This window comes from Pteropus alecto, unplaced genomic scaffold (assembly GCF_000325575.1).
Source record: "Pteropus alecto unplaced genomic scaffold, ASM32557v1 scaffold75, whole genome shotgun sequence".
Classification (NCBI taxonomy): domain Eukaryota; kingdom Metazoa; phylum Chordata; class Mammalia; order Chiroptera; family Pteropodidae; genus Pteropus; species Pteropus alecto.
Window position 1 is genome coordinate 21806901 of NW_006440638.1, and position 27622 is coordinate 21834522.

At 37.9% G+C, this 27622-nt stretch overlaps 1 protein-coding gene across 2 annotated transcripts in view; it reads left to right on the top strand.

Moving 5' to 3' along the window:
• Nucleotides 1-26895, top strand: part of ARHGEF3 (Rho guanine nucleotide exchange factor 3) — a 63234-nt gene extending 36339 nt beyond the window's left edge. The window contains exons 3-11 of one of the 2 annotated variants that reach the window (XM_025050811.1): nt 3407-3577; nt 6265-6327; nt 7932-8028; nt 8193-8269; nt 10991-11077; nt 13543-13800; nt 18793-18963; nt 22668-22854; nt 24701-26895. In XM_025050811.1, coding sequence (XP_024906579.1) covers nt 3407-3577; nt 6265-6327; nt 7932-8028; nt 8193-8269; nt 10991-11077; nt 13543-13800; nt 18793-18963; nt 22668-22854; nt 24701-25053 — 1464 coding nt within the window. In that variant the 3' untranslated portion in view covers nt 25054-26895. The remainder of the gene's footprint in view (nt 1-3406; nt 3578-6264; nt 6328-7931; nt 8029-8192; nt 8270-10990; nt 11078-13542; nt 13801-18792; nt 18964-22667; nt 22855-24700) is intronic. The other variant, XM_006917520.3, reaches the window with a different exon arrangement.
• The last annotated feature ends 727 nt before the right edge of the window (nt 26896-27622 follow it).

Consider the following 27622-nt stretch of genomic DNA (forward strand, 5'->3'; position numbering starts at 1 on the left):
TCAACGGAAGCTAAGGTTGGGCAAGCACATAATGGCCCCTCTGTGACATTCCTGGTGATCTTCACCCCCATTCCTTCCCCCTTAGTACCCGAGCCCAGCAATCACTAAGAAAACACAGAACAAGGAATTCTTAGCAATAGAGCTGTTCAATCTCATATCCAAAACTTGGAACTGAAATTAAGGTATAGTTGTTTTCCCTATCAGATTGAAAATAATATCCTATTGATGAGAGTGTGGAAAAAGTGCACTATCACATACTTTTCTGGGGACAGACTGTTTGGAGGTCAATTTGGCAGTACATATCCAACGTTAAAATGTTGATAATTCTTAGACCAAGGAATTCTACTTAAGAAATCTGCCTTACAGAAATACCAGCAGAAACACATAAAGGATGTTAACTGAGGCATTTTTTTGTAATAGCCAGACACTGGAAACGATTTTAATGTCCATCAGTTAGAGATTCATTGGATCCATGTGGTCCATCCAGACCATGGGATACTAACTGCAGCCATAAAAAAGAATGAATGACTTTGGGTGATGGGAATGTTTTGGAATGACATGAAGTTGGTGGATCCACAGCGTTGTGAATATACTAAAAGCCACTAAATTGTTCACTTTAAAAATGGTTAATTTTATGTTGTGTGAATTTCACTTCAATAAATTATTTTTTTAAAGCATAAATCTTATGTACTAACATGGAAAGACATACTGCTGAGTGAAAAAAGATTGTTTTCTGTCAATGTTAGCAAATACACAGAAAAGGTTTGGAAAGATCTAGAAAAAACTTAATAGCAGTTACTTCTGGGAAGTGGACTTGGGAAAATGAGGGAATTTGTACTTAATTTAAATACTTTTGTAATGTATGAAAATTTAAAATTGGTATAAATTACTTTGAAACTGGTGGTGGGGAGCAGAGAGTTCAAAGTTGGTCAGGGACTAAAACTGTAACAGGTGGGTGGTCAATTTTCTCAAGTGAAAGTGGAAAATGTCTTTCAGTTTGAATCTACTTTTTTGTATTTTCCTTTCTGCTCTTTAACTCCCACCCCAGCTGGCATCAGAACCACTAACTGAGATGAGTGAGTTATTTGATGACTCACTTTGCTTGTTTTGACCTTTTCCGTGCCTGTGGCTAATTTATTCTGAGTGATGGGGATCTGCAAGCATTAGTCTGGCCACTGTTTATAAGGGCCTATTTTCAAGAGATCACAAGGATTTGCAAGACACCATTAGTGAACTACGTATTTGGAGCAAGTACTTTCTTGACCAGCATACTGGTTCAATGATCGTGAGCTCATTAATAAGCCCAGGAGTGCATGCATGCCTGTGCCAGCCTGAGAAGCTCTGTTAGTACTTGCAAACAGCTAGCTTCCTGCTCCCAGAAGTTTGTGGTAGTACCTGAAAGTCCCTCGGAAGTTTCTTTTCACAGTTTTCACTTATTTTTCTTGAATTATAAGAGTTGTATACTCAGGCTAACATTACTTATCATGTCATCAGACAAAAACAATTGAATTTTGTGGCATTCCCTTTATATCTTTGTTCATGTACACTTTTTTCATAATTATCAAGTATTTACATACAGATTTTAATCCTGATTTTATTTTAATTTAGCAGTTAAAATTATCTCTAGATGACTAGATAATATTCCATCAAGCAGATGAATTATAACTTATTTAACAATGCCCTTAGCTTGAATAGTTCTCTTAAAATTGTCTTTTTACTTTCTTAAATTTAATTGTTGAATCTCAAAATATTTGGAAGCTACCTTACAGTGTCTTAATGATGATGACACATATGTCACATGCAAAATCACTTTCTGTCCTAAGGAAGTATATGGTTCAGAGCAGGTGACCATGGAGTATAATAAAATGTGATTGTTAATATATCAGAGATATGTTCAAATTGCTCTGGGAGAGAGTAGAAAACATTGGTAAAGCCTTCCTAGAGGATGTGTTTGAGTTATATCCTGAGGACAGTTAGGAGTTAACCAGCTAGGAAATGAAAGAAAAGCATTCTAGGAAGAGAAGACTGCTTGAAGGAAGCACGGTGGGTTGGCAAAGCATGATGCATTTAGAGAATGGCAGATAGCCTAGTAGGGCTAGACAATAGGGGGATCATGGATAAGTGGCAGGAGGTGAGCCTAGATATATAGACGATGGTCAGATCACAAGAAGCCTACCAAACAGGAACTGGAACTTCACACTGAAGGCCACAGACATGTGGCAACAGCTATGGCAGGTGTTTTGCTTTTTGTTCTTTGTTTGTTTGTTTGTTTTTAGCACAGCAACACTTCATTGCTTTGGCAGTTTACAGATTTCAGTAAGTGTATTGAAATCTTCTAGACCAAAGGCTAAAGATGATGCACTCAGTTTTCTTCTTGGTCATTTGTATTTGTCAAAAAAAAGCACTGTGGTAGCATGTTTCAGCCACAAGGGTAGAGTTTGGGTGGTTAGGCCACCCCAAAGTCTACCGGGGCCTCTTTGGAAAATAAGAAAATAACTCGGGAACAGGCTTCATTTACCACCAAGATGGTATTTAGTATATATTAGTTGGTACTTTTCAAGTTGACAGAAGCTCAACTAAGATGAATGTAAAAAGGGGAATGTATAAGCCCCTTAGTCTAAGAGTGATTCTTCCTGGATTCAAGCACAATGGGATCCAGGGGGTAAAACAATGTTGGTAAAGCTTTCTTCCTCCTTCCCTCTGTCGGTTTTTCTCTCCATCCTTCGTCCCACACATCTCTTTATTCTCTCCTATAGCAGACAGACTCATTTTTGTGACCAGAGAGATTTGCTACAAGAAAGTCCTGCAGTGTTATCTTCTAAGCTCCCAAAGGAAGAAAGACTCTTCCACTCTTTCTCCCATGAATCATGTAACAGATTTCAGGAAATCAGGTGCCCTTTCCTGAACCAGGGTGGAGGAGTCCTCTAATTGGTCAAGTTTCGGGGAGCCCACCCAAACCACATGAGATGGGATAGCAAAGATAATGGAATTCTGTTCCTAGCAGGAGGAGGAGAGTAAGAATACTGGCTAGATGTTTGCTTGTTTGTTTTTTTTAAAGGATAGCCACTACTGTTAACCCTTGTTCTTCTACAGTACGGAGATGTCCACTGGAAGAAAAAGTAGAGTCCATCGCTTGTCTGAGAGCTGCCTTTGTGAGCGTTTTTATGCCATGCCCAAGTCTCACAGAAAGGATACTCCCAGTACGTGTGTAAAAGCGGCCCCTTGTCCAATTTTCCTTAGCTCGTAGGCTCAAGACAATGCACTGTTTTCCAAAAGGCCTCCTGGCATTGTCCTCTCTTTCTTGCAAATGTCTGATTTATGTTCTGTCAGGGACAGGAAGCTGCTCAAACGATCCACCCAGTCCTGCTGCTGCCCCCGTGACAGTTTGTTTTTTCTCATTGTTTAGCGCTCCATTAGCTTCCGAAGCGAAAGCCGTCCTGACATCCTCAACCCTCGACCCTGGTCCAGAAATGCCGCCCCCTCGAGCACCAAGCGGAGAGACAGCAAGCTGTGGAGTGAGACCTTCGATGTGTGTGTCAATCAGATGCTTACATCCAAGGAAATCAAACGTCAGGAGGTAGGGTTGGGACCCCTGGAATTGGCAGTTTGTCTGGAACCAGGCACACTGCAGGTGGAGAGCCTAGCTGAGGTCTACACTGCAGTCTCCAAATCAATTCTCCGTTGCATTTGTAGGACAAACCTGGAGTGTCAGATCTTTTAAGGAACTGAGAAACCAGCATCCAGCTGGGTGGGCGTGGCTGCTTCTTTAAAAAGAAACTGCTATGAAAGCCTGAATCTACCAAGAAGAATTTTTGCTGTTCACAAAAATAATCACTCTAGTTACATTTTGTTAGCAACTTATAGACTATTTTAGAATATTCAGTTTATAAAACTTAGATTCAGTTTTGTGGAAAAGTTTTCTAGGAAATGCAGTTAATTTCATTACCTGTAAGTTTTCTGTATCAATAGCCCTAAATGGCTGCTGTAATATTACCCTTAATAGAGAGCTTGTCATGTGCCAAGCTGTGCTAAGTACTTCAGATGAGCGTCATCTAGTGAAATCTTTGGAATATCTATTTTTGTGGAGAACTTGACATTGGAAGTAGAAGTACTTTCTAGGTTTTGACTCAGCAATTCTTTTCTAGGAATCTTTCTGCCAGGCTCACTTATACACAGATGAAAAGATGTGCATGTATAAGGTTATTCATCACAGTGGTGTTTATAATAGTGCTAGAAAGAGCCTGAACATCTATTACCAGGGACTAGTTAAATAATGAATGTTTATACATGGAATACTGTATAGCTGTAGAAACACAAAAAGTGCTGATATGTATATATGGCTAAGTGGATAAAGCAAGGCACAAGATAGGGTATACAGTATGCTACCATTTAAGTAAAAGAGGAAGAAAAAAATTAATATGTGTATATGTATGTATTTGCTGGTAGAATTATAAAATATTTCTGAAAGGATACACGAGGAACTGGTAACATTGTTGCCTCCTGGGAGGGAAACTGGGTAGTTGGAAGAAGGAGGTGAGAGGGAAAGTTTTCACCATGTACCCATTCTTACACTATAAATTTTGAACCATGTCAATGTATTATCTATTTAAAAATGAATAAATAAAGCATTTCAAAATAACATGTGCACTGAAAAAAATCCTGTGAAGAAATATGGCAAAAGCTTAACAATGATTAACAAGACAGTATTATGAGTAATTAAAATTTTTTATCTTTATACTTTTCTGTGTTTTTCTCAAGTGTTAATAGTGTGCATATATAACTTGTACAATCTGATAGCAGGAAGGAAGGAGGGAAGGATCGATTCTGCAGATGAGATTATTAAGGCACAGTTAACATAATGTCACGCACCTAGAAAGTTACAGAGCTGGGATTTGTACCAAGGTCTTGCCTACTCCAAAGCCAGTGGTCTTTACAGTGGCATTGTGTTGCTTCACCACAGATACCAACTGTAGTATCCCAGTGTGGGGTTCTGTGATTTTCCTCTCTGGGGGGCCACATTTGGTCAGTCAGACAGTCAGACTTATGTAGGGAGCTCTAGTAAAATAGATGTAATGGGAAATCTGAGGAAGGGCCAGTTAAAGGCTAGTTAATTGTATTGTACCAATCCATTTCCTGGTTTTGATAATGCTCTATAGTTATGTAAAATGCCACCATTGGGGGAAGCTGAGTAATCTGTGCTCAGGACCTCTCTCTACTATATTTGCAACTTCTCATGTGAATCTGTATTTCAAAATAAAAGGTTTAACTAAATAGATTACCAGGAAGACATGGCATGGAGGTTTTACTGGACTTCGGGAAGTGTCACCATGCACTGGCCTCCAGCGAGTATTCTGCCTCCACAGGCTTTGCGGGAGAGAAGGTCGTTGTCCTGCAGTCCACCCAGTCCACCAGCCCCCCAAGTGAAAGATGTTCTCCAAGCCTGCTCGCTTCTTTCCTCTAATCTGGAAGAAATGTAGTGGTTCCCGAACTATCGCCACAAACACATAATCCTTTAATAATGTAATGTTTGCCAACAGTTTAGACTCACAGAGGAGAATGAAGGAGTGTTCTGCACATCATAGTTCTTAAATGATGATGGCTTAATAGAGCCAAATTAGAAATGGCCCCTTTACACACTCTTGTACATAGCCAGCTCCTATAATTTCATTTATTGTACCATGTAGGGCTGAAAAGTAATTTAGAGTGAATTAACCTCACTAGACATTTAGAGTGATAAAATAATGGATTCTTCCTACAATTCTAGCCTCAGGACAAGTAGCTGATAGGAATAAAGCTTTCTGTTGAGATTCATCTTCTGTTGAGTAGAAAGAAGACAAATTGTGATGGCCCAATTAATAATACTGCCATGTCCATCACTGAGAACAGACCGTGAATCTTTTATTATGCTTGCCACTCATAACAGACTCGAATCCATAGTCAAACTATAATTATTTTACCTAAAATAGTTCCCTCTTGTTTGGCTGCATCAAAGTTCTATAACATGAAAGATGATTTGTTGGATTGGAAAGATATGGAACCTCTTTATCCCACTAACAGATAAGCACATTATACAGAAGTTTGCAACATCTCACCTTTGTAGGTTTTTTAGCCACTTGATGCAGGTTAATTTAACTTTCTAAGAATAATTTAAATACTTAAGAAGTAAATAGATTTGGAGTTTTGAGTTCTGTAAACAGCACTGTTTGAATTTGGTCTTATAAATGAAGAAAGAGTTTAGTGGATGTGTTTTATCTTTTCTTGCAGGCAATCTTTGAGCTTTCTCAAGGAGAAGAAGACTTGATAGAGGACTTGAAATTGGCAAAAAAGGTAAATTTAAATCCAGCGGTCATTTGAGTCACCACATATTGTTTTCCTCTGAGTAATTTCACATTTCTAAAATTGTGCTTTATGAGCACTTTTTATTGTTAAGACAGGTCATCAAAAATTGAAGGACCTGCAAAAACCAAGCAGTGGGGAAAATGGCTCAAAATGAGAAAGCTCTCTGGACCCAGTACCTTTAGGAGTTCTCCTCTGCATGTCTCTAATGCACCTCAGAGAATACTTCAGTTTAATGAGAGAATGTTTAGTTGTCCTAGAAGTTTCATATTCAGGGCCTCCTTATCTATGGGAAAGAATGTGTGAATGGTTTGAAACTGGAACTGTGTCTTAGTAAAAGTCATTTGAATCTCAAAAGTAGATAAAGTGGTTAAGTGAGGAAATTGCACACTATCAATGTAAATTAGGGTCTTTTATCTAGAAACTTGTGTTTTAATCACATTATGTACTGGAAGGGAGAGGAAACCCATGCCTTATGTAACCTGTATAGTCTTGGCAACAAATCTTCCTCAAAAACCTTTCCATTCCAGTGACTCCAATGGAGGCTAAAATCCAGGGTCCTTCATCTGATATTCACAGCCTCCTCAAAGAATCACAGGGTTGGAAAGAGGTGTCTCTTCATTTAGGTGTCCTTAGTCCAACTTTCTGCTAATATGAAGTCCCATCTGTAACATTCTTGAGAGATGGCCAACCAATTGAGTTTTAGGCAGGGTGAGAGGAAGAGGAAGACAAGGAAGACAAAGAAGGCATTTAACTCTGGGAGACATCTTGCTGGTCATAGGTGCATCTCCTCTTTCCTGCATCAAATTTTCCCAAACCCAAATGTCTTAAGATGTTTCACTGCCATCCTTTTCCTTATGATGATCCTTCTTTCCTGGAAACCCTTCCCTTTCCCTTCAACCATCTATATCTAGCCATCCTCTAGGAATGAGTGCAAATCTCAATTCATTCTTTAACAATATTTGCTGCCTCCTTTTCTATGCCAAGCAGCTCATCTTTAAAATCTCCCTTGACCACTCAAGCTGTAATTCTCTGACTCTCTAGAACAGTTATGATTTGATAAATTTTTGCTGTCATGTGACATGACTCCTTTTTTTATTCTTAAACTATTTTTAAATATGTATTTAATTTTCCGTGTGTTTTTATTTTCTTCTCAGTTAGCTTTATAAATCTCCTTGAAGGCAAGGACTGTGCCATCTATTCTATTACAGTGCCCTGGGTATAATTGTGTGTTCTTGTTTAACTATCATTAATTAGAGGTGATAATAAAGTTAATTTTTTTTGAAACATATAAATCAAATATGCTCTATATTTAGGATTTGTGCTCTTTCTTAGATGTATGATGTACTAGAACAAAAATGCTTTTTAAAATATCTGCTTTGGTTTATTAACAACCACAAAAGGCTCAAGGCAATGCTAGATTCCCATCTGCTTCAGCCAAACCCATCTGCTGTTTCTGCAGTATTCTGGGAGAGGTTGTTGGGGAGAGCCAAATATTTTGTTATTGTGTAGGGCCTCTCAGAAGCCATTTACATTAACAACTTACTTCCGCTGATTTTAAACGTTTGCTTCCATCTCTTGCTGTTCTTGTGCAGGCCTATCATGACCCCATGCTGAAACTCTCCATAATGACAGAACAAGAGTTGAATCAAATTTTCGGAACACTGGACTCTCTAATTCCTCTACATGAAGGTATAATTTTGTTCCCAGAATGAGTCATGACTTGTACCCTTAACTGAGTTGTCTTGTACAAATCATGATTATATAATAATGTGAGTAACCCAGAATCTGCTTCCAGCCCTGTTTGCATTTGAATGCCTAACAAAATAAGCGTTCTGGTTGTGTTTTTTTGACAGAGCTCCTTAGTCAGCTTCGAGATGTTCGTAAGCCTGATGGCTCAACTGAACATGTTGGTCCCATCCTCGTGGGCTGGGTAAGAAAAATTTTCTGGTCTTGATCGAAGATAAATTTCAATAATTTAAATGGAGTCTCATTTTAGCTAGACTTTTTTGTTGTTGTTGGCAAACATTGATTTTACATCAGAAAAATTTAAAATAGCAAATTCGTAGTCAAATTTATCATTATAGCTAGGCTTTATCTCTTCAAAACATAGAAACAATTTTTTTCTTATTACAAATTTACTGCATTTAAAAATAACATGCTTTTTTGCAGTAAAATTAGTTAATGTTCAATTCAGGCCAGTTATTAATATAATTATTAACATGCCTATTCCAGTAAAAATTTAAGGACATATTTCTGTCAATCACTATAATAAAGCTTTTATTCAGGCTATCAACTAATTTGCATGGTCAAACGTAGTTTCATAAATAAGGTAATAACTAAATGTCGTTAATGTTTATCATATATCTGATCCTATTGGTGCAGGACAGGGCAAATTTCCCCACATCAAGTGATGGAGAGGCCAAGCCCTGCACCAAGAGAAGAAGAGGGTCCTTTAGCAGAGTGGAGAAAGAATTCAACATACACGCCAAAATTAGAGTCAAAAGGAAAATTTATTTGAAAAGGGGTAACACTCCACAGAGTGTGGTCTCCTCTCAAAGGCAAAGTGAGAGGGACTAAGAGAGTCAAGGACGATGAGAGAGACAGAGTTCAGAAAAAGCGTGAGAGGTACCCTGAGTGTTCAGGAAATTCAGTTTATACATCATTCTTTAGTTCCCATTTCCTTGGATATGGACATACAGTGAGGAAAGGGAAGGGGAAGAGTATGTAGTCTGAAAGGCCTGCTGGCAGTTCCCAGACTTTAATTCATAGGTCCCATGGTTTTAGCCATGAGGAATGAATGATTTTATTTGTGTAGCGCAGCTACTTAAAGACTGTTGATCCTGTTTCACTTCCACCCGTGTGGAGGATTGGGTTGTTGTTAGTAATCCCAGCAGAAATCTTCCTTTGTCCTGAAGGTGTCCTCCGGGCTTGGCTGCTGGGCCGATCAGCATATTGCAGTCTCTGAATGTGGCTTGATTAACATTTTAATCCTCTTGCCTCCTCTTTACATTACTAGGTAACTTCATAGGAAAGCTGAATGTTATACTGACCTTCAGAACAATATAACCCCCATTTCTTTCCTAATTAAAGACATCAGCTGTGACTTTAGTGGTTCTAAATTTATGGTCTTGGACTGAATTTGTGTTTTATTGGTGCATGAAACAGTTATTTATTTGTTTGATTTTACACAAAGCATGTACTCTGTTTTGCAACGTCCCTGCATTCTCTGTTTCCTTCTTTGAGTGCTTGAGTGCTCCACCCCAGCTCCAGGTGTTTTTCATTTATTATGAAGCAGGTAATGAAAGCAGATTACTTTGATGACTTCATCCAGGCAGGAATAGCTCTCTCCTCACTCTGAGCCACGTAACAATCCAGAAAAAATAGGCAGATAGTGCCACAACAGCAAGTATTAGAGTCATTCTACCATTTGAAGAGTGTTGTGAAGGTTATAAATTCTACTCTCACTATGTGAGTTCCCTTTATCAAATTATATTTGTGTTTTAACCTTCCTAAAACCTTCCAGTTCCTAAGTTTTGATGATGATCTCATATTAACTTATGCTTCTCAATTATTGCCTTGATCAAGAAACTTTGAGGGTTTCATGACTTAGCTAGTTTTAGTTCTAGAGTCAATTTTAGCACTGAGGCTGAAATATCCCAAGGGTATCAGAAAGACAAGTAATGTTCTAAGATGAATAATTTAGAAAATGTGCCTTAATATTTCAGGAGAGATTATTCATCTTATATTTTTGACTTTCATTTTATTATGAGCCATGATAGATGTTGTAACTTCTTTAGCCCACAAGGCAATTTCTCTAAAGAAAGCCAACCAGCCAGAGACAGAGAAGGTTTAATGAGAAGAGAGGGTGTGCCTCAGTATGTGTTAAACTTTCTGAGTCTGCAGACTGCTTTGATGGTAGCAAAGGGGCCAATGAGGCCACACTCCAGAATTAGCATGATGGCTACTCTGTTTCTGATGAGATGGCAATATGGAACTATGTGATTTCCTTAGATATCATATACAGACTGTTAGTTTGTGCCAGAAGCAAAAGTGTAGACATTTGCCTTGTTATTAACTTTTTTTCTGAAAGAAATGTTTGTCACTTTTGTTAGAAAATTGGTTTGATCTGGGGATAGCTTTTGCATTCCTTTTCTGTACATACCCAAAGGAAGTGAGACCATGCCAACCCATTGCTATCTAGATCCTTCAGACATCAATGGGGACTCGCAGCTTGAAGAGCAGCCTAAAATTAAACAACTGGCCCATTGTTACCAGGCCTCATGAGAAACAGTTCTTATTTATCAGGCCTGACGAGCTGTTAAATGTTTTCCCTCTTTTAACTGCAGATGTGTCCGTGCGAGTGGGAACTGTAAACCAAAGGGTACATCTGTTTGAGTTCTGGTCTTTTTAACAGAGCAAAATAAACATCTTACTGGACTTTGAATGAGAAAAGTCAGAGCCCGTTTGACCCATGAAAAATTGATTTATTTCCTCCCAAAGAATAAAGTCGGGGGGAAAAAAAAACCCTTTTAAACAAGTGAGCCTCCCGAGTGGGATAGCCCTGGCCAGTTCTTTTGACCTTAGAATGAATCAATTACTTTTACTTTGAAGACCTTAAATAGAGTGGTAGTTTTATTTTTTTTTTTTTCAGGGAACCACCCTGGTTATGAGGATCAGTCTCCCTGATGGGTCATCCTGCTCTCATAAGCTTTCTCTGCATAAAGAAACAACTTCTCAAGTGACTTATCTTCATGCTAACGTTTTTTCAGTAATAAAATAATTTATAAGCTCTCCAAGGCAGCAAGTTCTCATGTTAATTTGGGTTCTAATTAAATTTTAAATTCCAAAGAGAGAGGCAGGGTACATGGAAGCAAAAATATCAATTTGTTCTGACGTTTTTCACAATGTTAGGGAGATAGAATTTTTTTTGAAAGTGAAAGAATTTCCCTTATAAATTCTTTCTTGATAGCCTAAAGAGTTGGTGAGTAGTTCAGAGCTTTGAGAGGAGAGCGGGGGAGAGAACACACTTCAGACTGGTTTTTTCTCCAGCCGAGCAAGTGGTTCTGCTTCTCTCAACCACAATTTCTTCAATAAAAATATTCTAAGGATAAACAATAATAAATAATAGCTAGTACTTACTGATTCTTAACCAGGAGCTGAGCTCAGGTTACACTTTTTATCTGCCTTATCTCATTAAAAGAGAGGAGGATATTAGTACATGCATTTTGTAAGTGGAGAATAATAACTGTCTTAGCCTTTGAACATGATTCTCCTTGGTTCAGAGTCTGTCTTTTTAACCACTGTGTTATTGCCTCTCACATTCTATATAAGTGCGCGGGTATGTATTTGAGAACCAAAGTGTGTACATTCTTCTTTCCCTGTCTAGTTATATAGATTGCTTGTGGCCTTTTCTGGCCAGTGGCCTGAACCAGGTAGCCTTTCAGGTCATGTCCAGGAAATGAGCACCCCGTAGGGTGTGAACAGAGGACCAGAGCTGGATTTGGTTGACATGGCAGCAGAGGCGGCAGGATCACAGAAAGTAATGGCCCATTGGACAGCAAGCATTAGTGTTGTTGGAGTTCCTCCCTAATTTATGTCCAATGGTTACTGCTGATTCGTTTCCCCATAATGAAAACATTGGACATTTCCAGGTCTCTTTAAAAGGCAAGGAAGTGGAAATGAAATTAAGAGGGACTGAGGCTCATTTTCATTAACTCTGAAAACCTAAATTATAAGCCACAATACCACGTCTGGGGTGTGTGTGTGTGTATAAGTAAGTACCAATTATTACTTTCAAATACAAGGTTGAGGAAAGAATTTCTGCAGCTCTTTTTAACACAAATAGAAGTTTTTCATAACATGTAAAGAAGGTAGCTATTTCAAGGAATGTCAAACTCTACAATAAATTTTTTAAACATTAATTTCTTAGTATTTTTTTTTTGGTTTCAGTCACTGAGAATAATTTCAATAAGAGGTGTAAAGGAAGCAGCAGAGTATTTAAACTTTGACACATTGTTCAGATGCTGCCACAATTTATTTTTAAGCTGTGTTCCTAAGCCATCAAATATTACCTAATCGGGTAATCCATTAAACATTCATTATGTGTTCATTCAGAATACATATTTTGCTGTATAGTACGCCCAGTGTAAGTACTGGGGATACAGAAATGAAAGACCCTCTCATCACTGTCTTGCACTGAATCCCTCTACAGACCAGGTGTCATGGTGATTGTGGCTTTGTGGTCCAAAAGAGAGAAGCATACAGCAGAGCCATTGGCTGCATTTTATTACCTCCTGTAACTTTTTGGAAGCTGACAGCCCATGCATTGGGATGCATGGCGTTGGGTGCCACTAGAAGGAAGGAGTGGAAAAGGAAGATGAACAGAACTTTCATTTAGTCTCTGACTCCATGTTTGCACAATTTGACTGATGGGACATGTCAGAGAAATTAGTATTTTGCTGGAAGGGAAATAGTGGAGCTGTAATCCTCCAAAGTCTTAAGCTTAGTTGTTCTTTGCATGGTACTATGATATTAACCATTGGGTAGAGCCAAGAATCATTTCTGGCTTGTCAGAACTAACTTAAAAGATTTTTCTAAGTGCTTTTTGCATCTAATTTTTTACGAATTATACTTTAACTCCTTGAAGTTCTTTTAGATTGGTCCACCTTGGAATCAGTTAACCTTAAACTAATGTAGAGGAGCTTGCACTATGCCATGCCAAGGGCTGACCTGCAGAGTCAGACTCCTTGCTTCTTTTATGCCAGAGTCTTCTGGATGAGTTTCTTACGAATCATTTTAAAATAAATTCTTTCTTTTTTTTTAAATAAAAAATAGACTTTCCCCTCACCAGATACTTTTGATAGTTTAGGAAAATTATGAACTCTATGCATATGCAAAAATTTTAGTTCTTTTCTTTCTTAGATTGGCAGAAATGCAAACAAATTAGGATAGGGGTCTTAACAGTCAAGGAAGTAAACATGCAACTGAGGCAATTACTTTGTGCAAGGAAGCCAGAGCCTGAAGCAACTGTCCATTGCCTGGCATTTTGAAGATTGTACTGGTCTGTCTCCTCCAGCTATGCAGATAAAGGAATTTGGCCAGGGCTGGAGACCAGTTAGGTTTTGTTCAGTCTCAACAAGTAATATTAGCCTGTACCTTCAATTATTTTAACACTCCAATCCTCTTCTGATGTTCTTTTCTTAGTTGCCTTGTCTCAGCTCCTACGACAGCTACTGCAGCAATCAAGTAGCTGCCAAAGCTCTGCTGGACCACAAAAAACAAGATCACCGAGTCCAGGATTTCCTTCAGCGCTGTTTAGAATCCCCCTTTAGCCGCAAACTAGATCTCTGGAATTTCCTTGATATTCCAAGAAGCCGCCTGGTAAAATATCCTCTGCTTCTTCGAGAAATCCTGAGGCACACACCAAATGATAATCCAGATCAGCAGCACCTGGAAGAAGCTGTAAGTTTGTTTCTTTCTCCATTCCCTTCTTAATTTCTCCCTGTAATGGTAGAGGATTGGGTAAATAAATGGGTGAATGAAAGGTCCCTGGGTACATGAGACTCAGGAATCTTGGGTTCCAGGCTTGGCTTTGCCATCAACCATGTTTTGATTTTGCAAGTCACTTCTCTTCTCCCTGCCTCAGTTTCCTAAACTATAAAATGTAGTGTTTACATAAAATAAATTCTTAAGATCCCTTTGATTCTAAAATTTCTTGATTCTACATAGATGACCCTGTAATCTATTACCATTGCTGTGAGGATTAAAATCTCTGTGGAGATTTTAATTTGAATATCTTTGTTTAGTCAGCAAATGGGAGTTGCCTTTTACCTTAGCCCCAAAGCCTATTTTTGAAGTCAACACCTATTTAAGATTTAGCTCTCTTTGATCTCCAATTGCAATGGGGACTTAGTCCTGCTCATCAGTGGATGTTTATTGAGTTGGGGAAAATATGAATTCTTTCCTAGCATCAATAGAAGACCAAGAAAAATGGGGTCCATATCATGAGAATATTGCAAACTATGAGCATTACCCCAAGAGCTTGGTTCTGATTGGGGTGCTCAGTGGGACAGACAGAGGAGATGGCAGGCCAGGAGGAGCAATTGGCCTGAACAGAGGTATGAAGAAATGACAGCAGGTCCTGCCTGGAGAATACCATGATTCCATCGGTCTGAGGTTGAGGATACTCTGAGAAAGCAACAGGAAAAAAGACAAAGGATTGGGGTTCCAATCTGATTTTTGAGGGTTTTAAATATCAATTTGAGAAACACTTTTCCTTTGCCATGTTATGTTTTGTAAGTGGCTGGGATTCAGAGTTCAGATCCCAGTTTCATCACTGACAAGCTATGTAACCTTAGATGTTACTCTCATCTGTAGGACAGGGACAGAGGAGGAAGAGACTAGGGACAGGGAAGATGCTGCTGCGGTCCAGGCGTGTAGTCATGGAACCTGCTCAGAGAGTTGGCAGTGGGGATGGAGGCTAAGAAATCAATTCACAGGGCGCATTTCCCGACTGGATCAGGGATTATAACAAAAAGATGATGCATATGTGATTTGAAAATCTGAAGCCTTGAACTTGCTGAGTAAACTGCCTGTCTTCTCCCAGAGAAGGGTATAGATGATAATAAGTAGTAATAACAACAACAATAATAGTAATACCTACTGACATTACTGGAATACCTTGTAAATCAGCTTTATATAATTGCCTTATAGGTTATGTATCTCATTTAATCCTCATAGTAACCTATGAGATAGCTGTTCTTATTAAAAGCATTTTCAGATGAGACTTGGAGGGATAAAATAACTTTCCAGACCCAGAGCCAGCAAATGCTAGAGTTGCGGTCTGAATCCTGCCAGTGTATACTACAAATCCTGTGCCTTTTCCACTTCTTTATGATCCTATCCATTGGAGCTGAATGCCTGGCTGCTTTGAGCCCTGTTGCTTTTGCAATTACAGAAAGCTATCTGGCCACCATGCTTTGTGGAGAGGCCTCACTGATACACAGCTGGGCCAGGTGCCTCCATGTTGGGATAGAGAAGAATGAGAAAAGATTCTCCTGGTTCATGAGGTGTTTGATGTGTCTGGCACAGACCAGGCCCCCAGTCCAGCATGATGGGGGATGCAGGCACCAGGGATGAGGCCCATCTCACTTCAATATGTCTGTTTTTATTAGAAAGAGTGCAATAGAGTTGCCTCTTCTCCATATTTCATCCCAGCAAGTGTGTGGTCTGCAAGAATGAAAACAAAAGGGAGCTCAAGCTAGTCTAAATAATTACTTTTTTGAAGCACACGAGCCTGCTTAGTTTTATTATAACAATTTATTTTTAATATGAAGCATGAAAGTATAATGCTCTGTGTAAAAAACACCCAGTGAGCTAAAGTTTGAATTTAAAAACAAATAGATAAGAATGTGATTGTTTGCATCAGTTTCCCTAGTGTGTAAAATGTGATGCCATATTCAGAAGTTGAATATGCACCTAGTTATTGAGGCAGATTGTATATGAAGTATGTTATACTTGCATTTGAATACATCTGCCAAGAAAGTCTTCTAAATGCCTGTTTACACAATATAGGCACAGCGATTTTTTTCTTTTCAAAATCCTTGTGGCATTACCCCAGATGAGCAGAAATAGCTAGCCCTGTACTCTTGAGTGCATCGTGAATGTCTGATGAACATAAAACCCACAATACCAATATAGCTTGATTTATGTGTTCCCTGAATAAATTTTCCACCTATGAAAAGAAAAAATATCAAAGAACTCTTAATTGCTTCTATATCAAGCATTCAGATTTAGATCTAAAGAAAGGTCTTGCTTTTAATGCAGTATATAAACAACCGTGTTTATTAGAATTTTTTAATAGTGTTTTGGAAGTTGATAGAAATTTCCCCCCAAAGAGAACTTCTTAAAATAGGACTTTGGCTATTCAAATAGTTCAGAGATCTGGTTGTTTATATCATTTTAAATTCTCAGGATTGTTTCAGCCAGAAAATGATCCTGCAGACCATCTCTTCCCTCTGCTCACTGTTCCCCAACTCCTTAAAAAAAAAAATTGCTGGAATCAATGGGAAGAACAGCCCTTCTTTTGATGCAACAGCAGTGAAGGCTGCTATTTTTGGTTCATGTCAGGATCCTACTAGTAGATGATATTACCACACAAGGGACTAGAAAACAGGGCTTTCAGATTCCACTTTGAGGATGATGACTCCAGCATATGTGGGCTTAATCTCTGGTTTGTTACCAGGTGTCTCTCATCAGCTCCCTTTACCAGTCTTTTCCCTTCAGTTTGAATTCTGATAAGAGATGCAACAATAAATTTAAATGCACAATTACCATGACTGTTTGCTATTGGCAATCTGCTATATTTAATTTGATTCCTTATTGCAATTCTGCAAAATAAATTCCTCTCAAGAACTAGTGCAGAGAGATTAGATTCATGGTATATAGGTAGATATAAATACAAAATAATATTTTAAGTAAAGCAGATCCTGAGTTACTATTATAAATGTATACATAGAATATGGAATAACACTGATTATTTCCATTATTTGTCTTTTTATACTTTTTCAAACACCAGAGAAAGAAGCACCATTTGAAAGTAGTCAGAGCTGCCTAAGAAACCACTGTGGCATTTGAGTTTACTAATCTTCATGTGATATGCTAACTCTTCAGTTCCTAAGTTAAATTAGGATATGAGCACATCTTTATGCCATAGTACATCTTCTTTCTGGTTTCCTGGATACTTGCAGGAAACTCAGAGAATTGGCTCAAGCGCTGGTCAATTCCAGCTGCCCAGGTATACCCAATAATAATTAACTTATAAGATGAGTCACAGGAATTAATGCTAAGATCTTTAAAAGCAGAGGGAAAATATGGATTCTACAACATATTAAAAATGTAATAAGGTTAAAGGATAAGGTTGACATGAAACAAATGCTCAGTTACCTTCCATATACTTTAAGCTTTTTAAGGAACCTGTCTCATTTCTCTGAATGCCACCACCTAGTTTAACACTAAATAGATGCTCAATAAACATTAGTGGAATTAATTGTAAGGATGAGTCATAACTTTAGTATATTTTTCTTTTTTGGTTGTTTTTGAAAGTAACAATAAATAATCAGTCATTTTTGAAAATCAAGAGGGGGGAAAAAAGAAAGACAAAGTTTGTATACAAAAGTGTTCTATTTATTACTTGTTTTGTGTTAACAAATTCAGATTAATTTCACAGGACATATTTAATATGAGGTTAATATTAAAAGCCAAAAAGTTTTTTTTATGACAAAAAGACCTCTATTTTTTTTAAATAATGTGTTTTTAATTATTAAATTAGTGCTACCACCAATATTTTAGAAATAGAGAAAAGAATTAGAAAGAGTTAGAAACTCTTAATAGCTACAAAAATATACAGATTATACATCTGTCCATAGAATACGGTCACCAGACTTAAGCTCAGAACTATAAGATCTGTCGAACTAGCATGGAAGTGCCAAAGTTATAACGGTAGAAGTTTTCATCCAGTTCCTTTGAGCAAAAGGTATCACTTTACTAGCATGTGAAAAATAATCACTTAATCTTAGAATTCAGTAAGATTTTAACATATTACTAGATCTGGTAGCTTTTACTGAGTCAAGACCTCTTCTAAAACTTTGCTTTTCAGAGATTGGTTTGTTTTATCATTAAGTAAATGTGAGAAAGGAGAGGCCTTATTAGCATTTCTCATCTGTTAAGTTCTTTTCAGTTACTACTACCAGAAGGAAGATGGGATTTTGGTCTTTTCACTATTAGGGGCAGAGGACCATGCTGAGGAAGTCATTACTTTGCTTTTGTTTGGCATCTTTGAGTTTTCATTCAACTAATTTCTTGTTCTTTTGTTTTCTTATATTTTCTAACTTTTAGATGTGTTATCCATGTGATAGAATAACAAAACATCAGAGTAAATGCCCACTGATCATGTTTCAGTGCTGTACTCTTTTTCGTTTTACTTCCTTTTATATTAACCACATTGCATCTACCATTGCTTTGAAACCCCTCTTCCCTTAACTTACTTGTTCATGTATGCTATAGTATAGCATGGGCATGAATGTGTATAGTTTTAAGAAATGTGCAACGTGAAGTATTATGAGTCCTGCGCATTGAAAGCTGTACCTTGTATCTCATCCTCTCAGGTAAAAAAAAGTATGCATCAACATTGGTTTTTTGTATAATACAAATATCTGCATATGTGTACAAATAAATATATGTATGTATGTGTATATCTACATGTGTATGTATATAGATGCATAGAGACAATATATAAAAAGGATTTATTTTTCCCTCTTCCCAGAGCAACAACTTAGATAACAAAAACTCAGAATTAGAGCCAGGTCTATCTTGGTGACCTTCTAGTCTGAGCCCTTGGGACCTGCTGGGTGGATGGTTTGCCTACTTTTTGTACTTTCTTCTTTGTTTCCATAGATAAACATCATTCAGGGAATTGTGGCAGAAATCAACACCAAGACTGGGGAATCTGAATGCCGCTATTATAAAGAGCGGCTTCTTTACTTGGAAGAAGGCCAGAAAGACTCCCTGATTGACAGCTCGAGAGTGCTGTGTTGTCATGGCGAACTCAAAAACAACCGGGGTGTGGTAAGTGGCTACTCCCCTTTACTGGTCTCATCCTGAGTCTCCCCCAATGCTTAATCCACTTGATGCCCAGCCTCCTGTTACTATACTTTCCCTATCGAGAGTTACATTCTTTATACAAAAATGGCTTTTTCCAATGTCTTTTATATCGTAGAATCCCATATATGTGAATACATATAGTTATATATATTTTACATGTATTTATGCATTCTATGATTATAATTTACATATAAATATGTGTTCTAAATATATATGTTTATAATTTGTGTATATATTTAAGTATATATGTACTTTATATGTTATATAAAGTATATATATGTTATATAAAGTACATATATATTTTTTTAATTTCATGACTAGTACATAGAAAGAATTTTGGAAACGAGCATAGTTACCAACTTTTTATTTTGTTTGATCATGACTTTCAAAAATAAATACAGAACAGTTATCTTCTACCACTTTGATATCAAAAAATAATTGGTGATTTTAATAGGATGTTAAAATCCTATTAACAGCTCTTAAATTGAATGCATTTAGCTTTATGAGAAACTCTTTTCTTTCTTATGGATTGGTACCCATCTACAGACTGACATTTGAAGAATAGTGTTTTTGTTTTTGTTTTTTTAAAATTAATAACCTATCCTCCATTGGCTGTATATCTACCTCTGACCTATAGATACCCCATGTCCTGGCTTTTATTCCTTTGTAGATAGTGAAATTATTCTTCCTCTCCTCTCATAGCAATAGACAAATATCTTCTGGAATGTTTACTAAAGTGAGTTGTAATTCTCCATCTCACTGTCAGTATCTTCCACTATACCATGCTCTTTTAGAGTGGGGGCTATGCCTTGTACCTATTATGGGGACCTGGCACATACTAAGGCACTCACGTGAAGCAAATGAGTGAGTGAATGCTTGTATAAAAGAAGGATGGATTTGAATTATATGAAAGTTCAAAATTCATTCAACTCACCAGGCTATTTTTATGCGTAGCCAGTAGAAATTAATGCTAATATGTATGTTATATATTATAATGTTTATGTTATATATAAACTGTATTTTATATAAAACATAGATTTGATTTTATATATTATATATTTAAATTCAGTGGTAAGAAAGAGTCTGTCCACTTCGATTGTATTTTGTCTTCAATATCTAGCCAACCCTTGGAATGAAAGCCAGAACTAGATTGAAGAGTTCTTAATAAAACTGTGATGAGTCAAGGGACATCCTTTTGACCTGGACTATGAAGTGGCAGTTATGAGCGGGCTTGGAAATGTTACTTGAAATCTTTGAGTGTATCTCCATAGCACCATTATCAGTGCTGCCGATCCATCCAGCTGATGGTGCAACAGAAATAATGAGACTTGTCCCAAACCACTGCTTAAAATGTGTTTCTGTTTGACTAAGGAGTTACTGATTGCTAGAAAGCTGCATTCTGCCTTTTGCTGGTTTTTGGAAAGCTGCTTCTTGCTGATTTTTGGAAAGCACTGGTGGACTTCTAATGTCAGATGCTCTGGCTCCTTGGCTACTCTTTCTCAGAAGCCCTGTGGGAAATAATTGGGAAGATGCATCACTCCATGTGATGGGGGCCTATTCTTTGTCTGTCCATTAGCCAAGGACTGAGACTCTCTGATTGGATGTGTCTAGGGCATTAAAGATGAACTCTAGTTCATACTGCAAGCAGGCAGATTTTTGAGAACAAAAATAGTAGTTAGGGTGGGAAGTTTGTTTTAGTTATTTTTTTCCCCAGTAGAATTGTAGAAGTCATTATGAATAGTTCTGTGTCAGGAAGAGCTCAATAGTTTGAGGACAAAAAGAAGTGAAAACTAAGAAGAGGAATGCTCAGTGAACATTCATAAGTCAGGGATATGTTTTAAAGGTTTCCTAGATTATTTGAGTTCAGTCTGCCTATCTTGGCTAGAGGATTGATTGAAATAGAAATAGTGTAAGTATCTCTGGTAACCTTTAATATGTGAAACAATAACCAACTCCTTCCCTCTCCTGCCCCCATGAGAAAAGTCTTAAGACATTCTTTCTACCATATCCCTCCTAAAAAAGCCCTTAACTTGGTTATTTTGTGCTTTAATGTGTTCTTCAGTTATTTAAAATACATTTTTAATCATTTCGATAAACAGAAAATCTCACTCTTCAACTCCCCCCCACCCCCATGCAGAATCATTTTTGTTTCCACCAGGCAACGTTTGGTTGAACTTTAGTTTCTGTAATTTTGGGTGTGTGTATGTGTGTGTCTGTGTCTGTCTGTCTGTCTGTCTGTCTCTCTGTCTGTGGCAGGGTGGGAGTGGGTGACTCACAAGTCTCATTTCTCTCAAATACAAAATTGTTTTATAATGCTGAATGTGTGCTTCCTCTGCCCCAAATCAAGATTCTCGGTGGCTGAAAAAGGTAAAGGAGAATAAGAGATACAGACTTCCAGTTACAAAATAATTAAGTCACAGGGATGTAATGTACAACACAGGGAATATAGTCAAAAATATTGTAAAAAAACTTTGGCGACCAGCTACTGATCACATTGTAAGGTATATAAATGTCAAATCACTATATTGTATATCTGAAACTAATATAATATTGTATGTCAACTATAATAAAAAAAAAGATAATAAGATATTACTAGGAACACGTTTATGTCAATAAATTTGAAAATTTATTTGAAAACCTGACTCAAGAAGAGAAAAATACATACTATTATATAACCAAAAAAAGAAAAAGGAAAAAGATATTCCAGTGTGAATTTCTCCTCCTACCTTTCTGGTTTCCTCTTCGAGACCCCTGACTCAACAATCTCAAATATCTCCTCTGGAAAACCAGAATCTAGCTGCAAAGTTGTGAATCTTTTCAGTTCAGTTCCTAAGCATTTCCATGCAGTGAGAAAGGTCTGGCACTTGGAATTGAATGGAGCCAATTTACCCCACTCCACTCAGTATAATTGCTTTCACGATGTGGTTTGACATGAGCCTTTATTTTTAAGATTTTCTTTTTGCCCACAACACACACATCAGTCGTCAGCCTTTTGAGCACTACCTCTTCAGAGAATTGAGGTTCTGATGAACTTAACTGAGGAGGACAACTTCTTTGATCCTCTTTGTGGCTACCGCAGCATACTCTGGTTTCCTCAGGAATGAGTTGGAATGCCTGAATGAAGCTGATAATCATCTCTGTGGTTAAAGGAACAAGTGTTTTAGGGAGATTGGGAAGCAAAGATTAATATTAGGCTTTGATATACTAGTTTCATCCTTTGCAGACCATTTTGATCTCTTAGAATTATGTCAGGTCATATAAACCAAAGCCAGGGAGGAACTAACCTTTTTTTCCCCTCATTACCCACTTCATTCTATTCCCCTTTCTCATTTTTTCTATGGGAGCTGGAGGTGTGTGTCTCTGCACAGGTTGTGAATTGCAATGTGAGTAGTGCCCCTGGAGTTGGCAGTCCTGGCTGCAGTTGTCCATAGGCAGAAAGACCTTTTTCGGGGGTCCCTAGGGAGGAGCTTCTATAAGAAAGGCAATAGATACATCTGGAAATACCTCCAACCTGCCCAACTTCTGTTCTCCTAGAGGTAGATTTGAGCCTAGAAGTTTTATAATCTAGTGTGAACTTGGTACCTGCAGACCTCTTACCTCAGGAGTCCACTAATCAATTACTCATTAGGTTGTTACTTAGGAATATCCTGTGGATTCTTCTCTTCTAGAAACTGCATGTTTTCCTGTTCCAAGAAGTGCTTGTGATCACTCGAGCCATCACCCACAACGAGCAACTCTGCTACCAGTTGTACCGGCAGCCAATCCCTGTGAAGGACCTCCTCTTGGAAGACCTGCAGGATGGAGAAGTGAGATTGGGTGGCTCTCTGCGAGGGGCATTCAGCAACAATGAGAGAAGTATGGATGACAGTTTGTTTTGACCTGTTGATCATTTTTGGCAGTGATGGTTCAGAAGGGAGTAGCTGCCTGGTGACAGGAGCCATGACTTTGCAGTCAAACTGCATTCCAGCACATTCAGACTGCATCACTTACTGATTGTGTAACTTTGTTCAATCTCTACAAGCCTAAGTTTTTCATCTGCAAAGTGGGGATGCATGCATACCTACTTCAGAAGATTTTATAAGGCTTAAGTAAGATACTGCAAGTGAACCTGTCTGCACATAACTGGTGCTCCTTTAGCTCCCTTTCTCTGTCTCTTTCTGTTGGGTAAAAGCATGCTTAATACCACATAGTCCCTGTGTAGACACCAGTTGCATAACAGTGGCTTTTGTAGTTGAGCTGGCAGGCTTATCTCTAAAGAGACATAAGTATGGTCAACTGGGTTGAGGGTTTGTCTGTAATTACTCAAATGGACTTCTCTAACTTGAGACTGAATAAACAAAGGACTTAACAAAGACAAGCTGAGATGGCATTATCTATTGAGTATCTTCTATGTGTCAAGCACTGTTCGAGGCACAAGTACACATTGGTGAACCAAACAGTCAAATTTCTTGCTTCTATGAAGCTTACATTGTGATGGAGGAGATAGATGAGAAACAAATAAATATTTTGGGTGCTGTTAAGAAAACTAAAACCAAGTATGGGGCTAGACGGGGATAACAGTAGATCTGTTTTAGATGAAATGGTTGGGGAAGTCTTTGAGAGAGGGACGTTTGAGCCTTTTGGGTTAATATTGGCATCATATTGCCAAAGTAATTAATATGTAAGACCTCTTGCTTACTCATCAGTCTCTCCACTCTAGTGATGGTGGTAGTAGTAATAGTACCTTATACTTCTACAACATTGACTATGTGCCAGGCATTGTATAAGGACTTACATGTATTATCACATTTATCCCTCATAAAACCTTATAAGGTAGGTTCTCTTTGTTTCCCTCATTTTACAAATAAGGAAACCGAGACAGAGTTGTTAAGGCACTTGCCCAAGAGCAAAGATTGGAGCCTGAACTTATCCAAAGTGGTGGTTCCTAGGTCTGTTGGCTACACAGATCATGCAAGGGAACTGACTGAAGGCAGATGCTTCTGTGAACCAAGCATTGCACATGGCATGTGGGGCCCATTAAATGCCAGTTGATGCTGTTGTTGTTATTAAACTAAACAAAATGTCTTCCATATTGTGCATTACCATTTTTTTTAAGTGCTGTAGCTCTTGTTGAGGTAATTAATATGTATTTTCATTTTTAAATGAAATTAAATTTATAACAGCTCTGTGTCATTATATATCATCTCAGTCATTGGATACTAAATGACTCTCACGTGATGGGTCAAGGGCATGTTTGATGTTACAAAGAGTTTCTTAAACTTGAGAAAAGCTCTAGCTTGAGGAAATTGTTGAAATTACAGATTATTGGGCACATCTTAGACCTATTGAATCTGAATCTCTAAGGATAGGGCCCAGGCATCTGTATTTTTAGCAAGCTCTCTGGCGTATTTTGATACGTATCCAGGTTTGGTAACCGGTACTTCTGAGGTCCCCTGAAACATAAGACTTAGTTGTTTTGAGCTGATATACATTTGCTAGCTGCTGCAGGCAACTGAGAGCTAGACCTATGTCAGCTCTGTTTGATTGATGGTGGCAACCAGGGTATTGCTGAGCCGTGTCCCGGATTAGTGGGACATACTTCGTGATCAATTAATGATGTCCGCCATGGGTACTAGGTATTAGTGTCACTACATATATGTTATCTTTGGCCTGGAGAACTATCTGTCCATTGACCTTGTTTTCACATGTTTTTCATTTCTAGTTAAAAACTTCTTCAGAGTTACTTTTAAAAATGGATCCCAAAGTCAGACACACTCACTACAAGCCAACGACACCTTCAACAAACAGCAGTGGCTCAACTGTATTCGTCAAGCCAAAGAAACAGTTCTGTGTGCTGCCGGACAAGCTGGGGTGCTTGACTCCGAGGGACCGTTCCTAAATCCTGCCACAGGGAGCAGGGAACCACAGGGAGAAACAAAATTTGAACAGATGGACCAGTCGGACAGTGAATCAGACTGTAGTATGGACACAAGTGAGGTCAGCCTTGACTGCGAGCACATGGAACAGACAGACTCTTCCTGTGGGAACAGCAGGCACGTTGAAAGCAATGTCTGACAGAAGCACGTACTTCCTGAAAGTAGCCCTGTGTCTTACCTGTACAGTATTTGCATTCCACACACGGAACGGTTTGGAGAAGCACTTTTTAATACTTTCGTGACCATGTTGACCCCGTCTCTGTATCTGTACCTTTGTCCCTAGTACTGTAACTGCCAATCTGTCTATGTAAGCTGGAATCTGTGGCAACTGTTATCCTATATTATATTTCACAAGTGTCTGGATGGATGGAGAGGTAGGTACTTGAACAAGTTATTTTCAAATGTCCTGCTGGATTTAAAAAAAAATAGAAAATCTCTAAACTACTGCTTCATGTAGATTGCTTAGAGAGTCCTTCCATGTTTCTCTAGTGCTTTTCTAGCTCTATGACATGGTAGCTGAAGGCACAGAATTTAGAAGACCTTGCAAACAGGGCATGAGGAAGACACTCGTGTATTGTGATGGCATTTGAAAGAAAACCAGAAAAGATCAATCCTTTCAGTGAATTTGGTTGGATGTTATCCAACCAGAAAGCATGTAAACATCCCTGGGGATTCTGGAGGCTTAATTTTGCAAAGGGAGAAGCACTCTCTTGACCTTGCAATGTCATCCAGTGTAAATTTGATGCAATAATCTATTAGACCATGAAATAGAGTCTGGCCTTAAAAGGACCAGCACAAAAGCAGCTGTCAGCTTTGAATCTTGACCTGAAATGTGCATTGTACCAGGGGGGTCTCTGTCATAGTTGTTGGCTTGCCTTAGAGAACCATTTCTAGCCTAAGCATCAGACTAGAACTCAAAGGGCCTGGAAAATTCTGGCAGGATAAACAAGAAAACCCATCTTCATTTTGTTTCATCTACCGAGGCCTACTCATATTTTAGAACACAAATGAAGAGATGAGAAAAAAGAGACTGAAACCGAGTAGTGGCTCTGTGTACAGAAACGTGTGAGAAGAATTTGGAAGAAGTGCTTCATCATGACCTTATGTGAGAAACATTAAAAGAGAAAAGGAAGGTCTAGTGCCCTTCTGGAAAAGGCTGGAGCCTCGGGTTCTCCTGCTCTATTTTTGGGTCATGAGTTTGCTGTCTCTGGCTCTGTGCTGCAATTAGAATTATAATTACATTCTCTAGAGGCCAACTTAATTAACTCTACAGTTAATTAGGAATAGTTAGCCAAACTAGTAACCTCTTTGTCCAGCCTTGATTTATAATGCAGGGTAGGTAGCAGATCTTTAAAAAAGTTAACTGAATACACAGAAAAGCTCTCTGTGAGTGTAAATATTAAGGATGACCTGTGCAAAATTATACCCACACCGGCACTAGTAGTAATGATTCTAAATTATTGCCAAAAAAGTTTTATCTTCCGTGTCTTTCAAGTTTACAGAAAGGAAAGCAGTAAATACTATGTCATTTTATTATATACATCTATCATGTGCATTCAGAGAAGCTGTGTGACAAGATTTATCAATATAAAAACAAGGTATATTATTTTTCAAAAACAAAAAAGTTGTGGTCAATTTTATCCCGTAAACATATTTCTGTATTTATAGATTTTAAACATGGTGAACTTTGTTTCTATTACAAGTTTATTTAAAACTGCTTCATTTTTCAAGTTGTTATTGATTTAGCAAATGAATGAACCTGCTGTGGACAGAAGTAGAGAAAAGTTAGATGATGGGGAAAAGAATGAATTGTTATTTGCAGGAGCCATTGGCCACTTTGACCAGTGTGTTGAAAAAAGAGGTCTGTCAAGTGCTAGCCTATTGGAAGAAAGTCAACGAATGTTTTGATGAAATGAATGTTTTTGTATAATGGCCTTAAACTTTTCTGGAGGCATTTCAAATAAATGATATTAAAATGTTGTCTTCTTTGTGTATAATAAGTATATATATGCCCTACAAATGTCAAATTTTAGCTATCTTCCTGGAAGGTTCTTTCCAAAATTTTTGTTGTGCTTGTTGTGCTCAAAATTTTTGTTGTGCTTGTTGTGCTCAAATGCATACTTTAAGATAGGGCACAGGTTAAAATGAATGCTTTGATTTGATCTAGCAAAACATTTGCAGAACTCATATTCCTAAGGTCATTTTCTACTCATTCACTTAATCATTTGTTCATTTTTAACTATATCTTGAATCTATACTATATATCAAGTGATAAGTCATAAATGTAATAGGAAAGCATTGGCTCTCACTGCTAACATAGGTGACTTCTATGAAGTTGAGACCAAATAATAGAAGGCAAATTTTACTTTGAAATTTTTGCCGGAATTTTAGTCCACTTTGTCTTTAAATAAAATGGTTAGTTTTATTCTTCCAAAGAGTAGTGTTAAGATGAAAAGGCTAAACAGTTTTAAGCTATTGGTGGCCAATTCTCAGTAGTATGTTGGCCCAATAAGGCTGGGAGGTAGTTTTATCCTTATAATAAGCTCTTACTATTTTTTTTAACATACTGTTAACTCCAAGATTAGTCAAGATATTCACATAAATAAATGTTGAGTCCAAATTTTTTCCCAAATGAGAACTCATACCTCCTTGTTCTTGTCTTCTTCCTTCCTTTTCATCCTCCTTGTTTTTCTTCAGCGCCACTTTGG